This window comes from Tricharina praecox (genome assembly GCF_024521635.1).
Source record: "Tricharina praecox strain CBS 144465 chromosome Unknown BZA05scaffold_1, whole genome shotgun sequence".
NCBI classification, from domain to species: Eukaryota; Fungi; Ascomycota; class Pezizomycetes; order Pezizales; family Pyronemataceae; genus Tricharina; species Tricharina praecox.
In genome coordinates, this window is record NW_026250403.1 from 660432 (window position 1) to 669016 (window position 8585).

At 51.9% G+C, this 8585-nt stretch overlaps 1 protein-coding gene across 1 annotated transcript; it reads left to right on the top strand.

Moving 5' to 3' along the window:
* Positions 1-1796: 1796 nt before the first annotated feature.
* On the top strand, positions 1797-8254 carry BZA05DRAFT_423228 (CCR4-Not complex component, Not1-domain-containing protein; the record flags this gene model as incomplete). The annotated part of the gene is made up of 5 exons (XM_051485863.1): positions 1797-2109; positions 2169-3558; positions 3621-7843; positions 7895-8166; positions 8222-8254. 5 exons carry the CDS (start codon positions 1797-1799, stop codon positions 8252-8254), a joined length of 6231 nt encoding a protein of 2076 aa, XP_051344116.1.
* Positions 8255-8585: the final 331 nt, after the last annotated feature.

An 8585-nucleotide genomic window follows, 5' to 3' on the forward strand; every position in this document is an offset into this window, starting at 1 on the left:
ATAAGCCATATACCGGTGTTGTAATATCACGAGCCTTATGCTAGATTATGTCCTCTAGGATAGGTATAGAAGCTTATTGCCACTGGGCTTCAAGAAATACATTATATAGGTATCATCGTCTCACAAAACTAGGTGGTATTCATCTAGGGAGGCAATTTTGGCCGGCAGTGTGAACGACGAGGTGGAGGCTGATGGCGAAGTAGATTGTTACAGAATCGACGGCATCAAGTGCCGCCAAATATATTTCTAGGGGGTCAAACACTCTTATGCACGCCCCACTGGCTGTGTAAGATAGTTATGGCCCGCAATTGCACGCCCATCTCATGGACACGAACTCCGAGGGCGACTTGTCGGCCCCCTACTTAATCTTGTGACCGTAGATTCCCTTCTTACGCTGTCCTCCGGATTGCTGATTTCGACTCTTGGATTCAGAGGACCGACACCGTAGGGGTCGTGAGAGGTGAACACGGCATTACCTCTAAGGCTGCCTATTCGCCCCGCAATTCACACGCTTCCCGATTAGAGGATCTTCTGTAGTATCACGAGCTCGACAAATCGAAAAACTCGCCCCTCAGCGCACCGCCTGAGGCCGTCCTGGACATAGCGGAGAGTTTCCAGTGGAGGTGGAAATGCTAGTGTTGTGAGTAGTTTGCGCGGGTGGTGTTGATAGTCATCGACGGCTGTGGCTTTGTGCCAGCCGCCACAGCCTCTCGCAGAACACGGCAATGCTTGTATTCTGGCCAAGTGTGGCTGAGCCCGAGTGGTGCCAAGAAGACGGAAAATCGGTGCCAAGACCCCAGAATTCGCCCGGATTTCGGTGACAATGGACTCTACCATACTCTGCTCATACTCTACCGTGCATACTACCTGACGATGGTGAAGACCGATCGCCCATAGGTAGAATGTCACCTTCCAACCCGAACGCACACATCAGCTCTAGCCTCTCTTCTGATCTTTCTAGTAATATTCCTCCTTCATCGCCATCCTCTAATCCCGTCTTCTCAGAATCCTACCTCCGCTCGCTCCAATCCCATCTGCCAAAATCAAATCCTGACCTTGTTGCGAAACATCTCCCTCCGCCTCCTGGCACCTCGCTTTTGCTCTCCTCCCCAAACCCCTCCACTTCACCCATAACCACTACCACCGCCGCCACCACGCCAAACACCGCGAGATTCAATTCTTTCGCGTTACCCGCCTACCGAAGCATCCATCCCGCTTCCTCCGACCCTTCGTCTTCGGCCACCGCAGCCGCATCTTCTTCTCCCCTTCCCAACAAACCATCAATTACAAGTGTGGCCGAGCCAAATTCACGACACCTTTCCACTACATCCGCTTCCAACCTCCACCAACACCAACACCAACAACAACTTCAGCAGCAACAGCAGCAGCAACAGCAACACCACCTCCACCTCCAACACCTCCTCCACCACCAGCAGCAGCAGCTACAGCAACCACAACCTCTGCTACCTGCAACCTCCACAACGACATCCCCAGGCTCTTTCCCGGGCTCAGCGGCAAAGACCGCTGGAGGAGGTGGTGGAAGTGGTAGTGCGGGGTCGGGCGTGCCGAATCTGTCATTGGGCCAGATACACTTGCTCATTGCTACGATTAACGACAGAAATTACGAAATAAAGCGGAGGGAGATACAGAGGGTGAGTACGGCCTCGTGAATCAGCCTCCACGTGCTAGCTAGCTCCCCGCTCGCCGGAAATCTTGTTGGTGTTGGTTGTGGGCGTAGGTGTTGCTTTGTATCAAGTTTCTGACTCTTCGTGTGTGACCAGATCACCGATTCCAACATGGAAGTCAACGGGAGGGTTCTTCGGAAGCTGATCAACGACAACTACGCCCACATAGTCTCATCGACCGGCGGCAATAAGGGAAATGACTTTCGTATCCTGTCCGACACGGTCAAGGCAATTGCGAGCTCACCTCAAACCGCCAAAGAGAAGTTCGCCGATGCCATCACCCCCGATACGCAAGAGTCTTTGAAGGTATTCAAAGACTTCGATCTGGCTGCGTTTCTGAACAGTATGGGGCTCGATGCGCTTCTGCGAGCCGTACTGGCTCTTGGCTTCAAGGAGCATCCGAAAGAAGATCTGCGCAGTAAAGGTTCGAACATGCAGCCCAATTTACCGTAGCTATAGACTCATCACTCACGGATAACATAGGTCTTGATGTGCTCCGCCGGGCTTTTCCTTCTATGCTCGAGATCCTTGCCAACCCAAACAAGCATCCCGAGATGACACCGGAAGGAATCGCCTATTTCCTTCGTGAACTCCTGACACCCCCCACACCAACCTTTTTGGACGAGTCGGAGATCTTGAAGCTGTCTTACGCTGCGCGGTCCCGCTACAAACACACATCCCTCCCGCCGCAAATCATCAACGTGACTGAGCCGCTCGAACACATGCGCCAACAGGAATCGCTGGCCAATACACTACAGCAATATGGAGCTGACCGAGTGAAGCTCCCTGACCATTTCCGAGAGGTTCTGCGGCGGAAATGGAATGGCTCGTTCACGGAAGCGGAAATGGCGGACGTCTTGACGTTCATGGCAACTGCACCAAATGCGTCCGAGTGGCGCTCGGAAAACTTCGTGCAAGCATTGGAGATGGAAGGCAACCTTGCGCAGAACTTTGATTGGGCAGATGTCATCGAGCATCTAGATCGTGAAGATTTCGTTATCGAGAGTCCGGCGGGCCTGTATGTGATCACTAATGCTGTTCGTCAAGGTACACAGACTCCCGATTTCCCTCTGGATAAGCTCTGGGGCGGACGCTGGAAGTACGCGAGGTCTCAATGGAGTGTTTTGAGGGCGTACATCAAAGCCGATGAGCTGGATATCACCAAAGAGCTTGGAATCCGGAAGATCTTTTCATCGGAGGATTTCGCAACTGCAACCAGCGCCCTGAAGCTGATGGTGGCTACCTTTGAAACGCACAAGCTGATCTCGTATCATGCTGTCGACGCACTGCTACATTTGTCGTTGGAAGAGGATGTTCCCGTGGACGTTCGCACTGGAGCGCAGCAGGAACTAGACAGAGCTGCCAAGTTCACGCCGGAACTGATCCTTTGCGGCGCCCTCATGTCGCCCCAGCCTTGGTCACCAAGTCTCGAAAACATCATCGAGAGCTTATTTGAGATTTTCTTCGAAGGACACCCTAGCCACCAGATGATCTTTTGGCGGCTATGGCAGGTGGACAAGGTGTTGGTCGCACAGCGCTTTGTAGATGCCTTCATGCGCAATCCTCTGACCATAACACGAATATTGGATATTGCACAGGAGCTTCGCTGTCTGAACGATATGCTGGAGGTTCGCAATGCTATGTTCGTTCTCGACATCGCTTCCTTAGCCGCTCGAAGGGAGTATCTCAACCTGGAGAAATGGATTCAGGAGATGATTGGCAAATACGGCGCCGAATTCTGGGGGGAATGTTACCGGTTCTTGAAACTGAAGGCGGATGCAGAATACTTAGCTTCCAGGGAGGGTGGCAAGGCGACTATGGTCAGCTTGAGAGTAGGGCCTGTGCACTCGTTTCTCACGGTTCTGGATAGCAGGTATCCTTCGCCTTTACCCCCTTCGCTTATGTTCCTTTCAGAAAGCTTACCCTTTCTCCTAGCCATCCTCCAATGCACCAAGAGCTCCAGGAGCAAGTTACTCAGACGCAGCGAGCGTGTATTCAGGCATATCCTCGGCTCATCAACATGGGAACGGGGTTCGATCCTATCATCTTGAACAACAACGGCGAAGGCAATAGTTTTTCCTCGGCCATTGACAAGGACATGCAACAGAATTACAAAGCCCTGTACGCCCAAGAAACAGAGATCCGAGAGCTCGTCAATTACATGCAGCGGCTTAAGGAATCGACTGTTCCCCGCGATCAAGATTTGTTTGCCTGCATGATCCACGGACTTTTTGACGAATACGATTGCTATCCAAACTATCCTATCCATGCACTAGCCACGACATCGGTGCTTTTTGGGAGCATCATTCGCTACAAGGTCATAGACGGGATTCCTCTCCGGGTTGCGCTGGCTATGGTCTACCAAGCCGTCCGAGATCATGAGCCATTGAGCAGCATGTACAAATTCGGCCTACAGGCACTGGTTCAATTTCAGGAACGACTGCGGGAATGGCGATCATACTGTATGCTTTTGTCCCAAGTACCTGGTCTTCAAGGTACCGATGTTTGGAATGTTGTACAAGAAGTGATCAGCGGGGGTGGGGGCGGTGCGGAGAGGCAGATTGAGCTTGTTATCCAGCCAATTCAGCAACAATCGCAATCAGGGACAGCCAATGGAGACTTGGACAGGGAGCGAGATAGAGATAACGAGATCCCGGAATTGCCCAATGGAAATATCCTCTCACCATCTCCCGAATTGAAGCCGCCATTTCGATCCTTACACGCAGACCCCCCTTCGGATGGTGCATTCGAGGACCCCGAAGAAGATGTCCAAGACAAGGTCCTTTTCATCGTCAACAACGTTTCCAAGTCGAACCTAGACAGCAAACTCAGGGAACTTCGGGAGTGGCTGGAGGAGCCTCACCACCAATGGTTCGCTGATTACCTCGTCGTGAAACGCGCCAAGTTGGAACCTAACTACCACGGCCTCTATCTGGATCTTCTTGAGAATTTTGGGCACAGGGGACTGATCAATGAGGTGCTTCGCGAGACCTTTGTCAACGTCATCAAGCTTCTGAACACGGAATCGACAATGACCAACGGCACAGAGAGGAACCATCTTAAGAATTTGGGCGCCTGGTTAGGTGGCTTGACCCTTGCCAAAGATAAACCGATCAAGTTCAAGAATATATCGTTCAAGGATCTCGTCCTCGAGGGGTGGGAAACCGACCGGCTCGTTGTTGTTCTACCTTTCGTTTGCAAGGTCCTGGAACAGGCAACCAAGTCGACCGCTTTTCTCCCGCCAAATCCCTGGCTGATGGCAATCCTACGGCTCTTGAAGGAGTTGTACGAAAGCGTTGCCCTCAAGCTGAATTTGAAGTTCGAGATCGAGGTCCTCTGCAAGAACTTGGGACTGGACGTAAAGGAGATAGAGGCAGCTACGGACATCGCGGAGGTGAAGCAACGGCAGGAACTTCGGGAAGTGGAGGCGGAAGAGGCTGCACTTGCTCAGCTGGACACCCTTTCATTGCAACAACAGGACTACACTTCCAGTTCAAACCAAATACCGCCTTCGTTCACTGAAAACATTTCAATCAACTCGATCATCAGGGATCCCACGGTGAAGCGGATCATCATCACTGCCATCGAACGGACGGCACATGAGATACTCGGTCCAGTCGTCGAGAGATCCGTTACTATCGCCACCATTGCAACGTCTCAGCTCATCCAGAAAGATTTTGCCACCGAACCGGATGAGAACAAGATGCGAAACGCCGCCGTCGGGATGGCACAACGTCTTGCTGGCCATCTCGCGCTGGTAACCTGTAAGGAACCGATGCGATTGAGCATGGTGAACAACATCCGCAATGGGCTTATTCAGAGTGGGTATAACGAGGCTGCCGTGTCAGAACAAGCCATCACCATGATCGTCAATGACAATTTGGAGTATGTCTGCCAAACTGTCGAGCGAGCAGCTGAACGGGGGGCTGTGCCCCAGGTCGATGAGAGCCTACGTACGTCATACCAGATGAGGAAACGACACCGGGAGTCACGGACTGCGCAGCCGTTCGTGTCGCCTGATGTTTCGAGATACGCCTTGCAACTACCGGATGTATTTCGTTTGAAGCCTGGGGGTCTCACTGCACAGCAACTGGCCGTCTACGACGATTTTGCTCGGCCAAGCCCCGTTACTACTGCCGAACCGCCCAAGGGACAGACACTCGACGGCTACGACTATCTCCCCCAGAATTTCCAGCAAGGGACACCCGGTATCGCGGATACCCCTTCTGTCGAGCACCAACGCCCTATCGAGCCCCCGGCACCGGCATCGCCGCCGCAATCCGCCTTCGAACGGGGTCACTACCAGGAGAAGGTTGTCATCGCAATCAGCGAGATGCGGCATATTGGGGAGGAGTGCGAAGCGCACAACCTACAGGAGCTTCATGCCGATCATCAGATTTTCCAGTACATTGAGAGCATCCTGCACAATATCGGAAGCATTCCTAATGCCACCAAGCTCAAGGATTCTGTCTGTACTAACGCTGCTTCCCATCTATGCAGCCTGGTCTATGCGGATAACCAATCACTGCTGGTGGTTGAGTCTTTGGTGCTGTTGCTCCGGAAACTATGCGAGCTGTCCCCAAATACCGCCAAAGAGGTCGTCATGTGGCTTGCTCGGGACAAGGAGGACGGAGTCAACGAGCGCATACTTAATGTCAGGGCGACGGCTGTGCTTCTTCGGTCTTCTCTTTTGACGGTACCTCACCTAGACATGACGCTGTCCAAGTTGATCATCGCCCGGAAGCCTATTGCGCTCGAGTTCCTGTCAAGCCTTCTCAAAGAGGTTCAACAGGGTGACTCCCCCTTACTCTATAGGACTGATTTCGCTACCTCTTTCGATGCCGTTGGCGATTGGATCAAGGAAGATCCGGCAAACCCCACCGCTACGGCGCTTTTCAAGGACCTTCAAGATTCGGACGATGAAGATGAGGAACGCAACCTCCGGGACCAAATGGAATACATCTTTGTTGAATGGGTTCGGCTTTACGAGCAACTTACAACCAACGATAAACATTATTCGGCATTCGTCATTCAACTGCATCAAGCGAAGTATCTTGAAGACCCACCGAAGTCTATTGAGTTCTTTCGCACTTGCATCGAGTATTGCATATCCGAATACGAGAACCAGAACCAAAATGGAGCGAGCATCGCGACAAACTGCTACATCCCAATCGATGCGCTTGCGAAGATGGTGATGTTGCTTGTCCGTTACCAGGTAGATGATGGGGACTCGCAAGAGCAGCTCGACAAGGTTCAATACTTTGAGGGTTTACTTGCGAACGTCGTCATAGTTTTCAATCACCACTACGAGACTCGCAGTGACGGTCTATGCGGCAAGGTGTTCTTCAGATTTTTCTCGACCCTACTTTTCGAGTTTCGACAAATCGAGCATCAGATGGACGAGTATGCGGATCGCATTCTGGGGTTGTTTGCAGACTGCTTTTTGACCCTGCAACCGGTGTTCTTCCCGCTTTTTGCATTCCATTGGACTACGTTGATCTGCCATCGGTATTTCATGCCAAAGTTGCTCATGACGTCTAAGGGCCAGCCCATCTTCACCAAGCTTTTGTGTATCTACCTTAGCTGGATCGGTATGCTCTTGAAGGAACACCAGCCTCTCCAGGGCGTGGTCAAAATCCTCCACCAAGGGGCATTGAGACTGCTTCTTGTCCTGCATCACGACTTCCCGACCTACCTGGCGGAGTATTACTTCCCTATTGTGGATGCAATCCCAACCGAGTGCACTCAGCTTCGCAACCTGGTTTTGAGCACATTGCCCCCCACCCTCGCAGAATTCCCGGATCCTTTTGCGACTGGATTGAATGTCAAGTCCCTTCCCGCGATTAAGGATTCCCCTACTATCTGCGGGGATGTCAGCGGTGCATTACAGAAGGCGGACTTGAAAGATTTCGTTGATAGCATCATTCACGGTAGCCAAGAGCCAGCTGGCGATGTGCTCGCTGCCATTGTCGAAGCGCTCGAATTTCCACCTGCTTCTGGTGCAGTTGCGGTAAATGTCGGCGCGATGAACAGCTTGATGCTGTATGTAGGTTTAGACGCCATACAGAGTGCCGAATCCCAAGGATTGGCCATCTTCCAGCCCGAGGGTGCTCATGCAGCATTGCTTTCTCACGTTGCCATGGCCTTGAAGCCCTACGGTATGTTCCTCCCTCCGCTTCACAGATTAAATACTGACCCTTTCTCTGTAGGACGCCACTTCTTCCTGAGCGCCGCCGCAAACCACCTCCGATACCCCAGCAGCCACACCTACTACTTCCACTGCCTGATCCTTCACATTTTCGACTTTGCTGGCGGGCTTCCCCAGGAGGAGCGAGTGCGAGAGCAGGTTACACGGGTTTTGGTAGAGCGCTTAGTAGTTCATCGACCCCACCCTTGGGGCCTGATCATTACACTACTTGAGCTTTTCCGGAGCCGTGAGCAAGAGTTTTGGAATTTGCAGGCTGTCGCTCAAGCCCCTGAAGTACGTTCACTCCACCTGATGTGTCCTTCAAACTTCTAACCATGTGTTCGTTTAGATTGCTCGTCTCTTCAGCGCAGTTTTGCCATAGGCTGCTCGGAATTGCAATTTTTCGTTTTTTCTTTTCTTTCTTTTTCTTGCACGTATGGACCTAGCGAGCAGATGTGAAGCGTCCGCATTCCGTTGCTCTTGTTGCCTGGGGATTGGATCTACGGCTGTGGTTTGGAGAGTTTGTTTGTGATTGGGCGCGAGGCGGTAGGCTTTCTAATCGTGCATGTGTAAACAGGAATCATCGGCTTGCTTTTTGTTCTGGCGGTTTGTTCTGCTTCCTTTTTCTTTTCTTTTTTCTTTTTTCTTTGCTGTTACTTGGAATTAGGAGTTTGAGTGTGCCATTTGTTTGTCTGTCTTCCTCACTTGCTTCC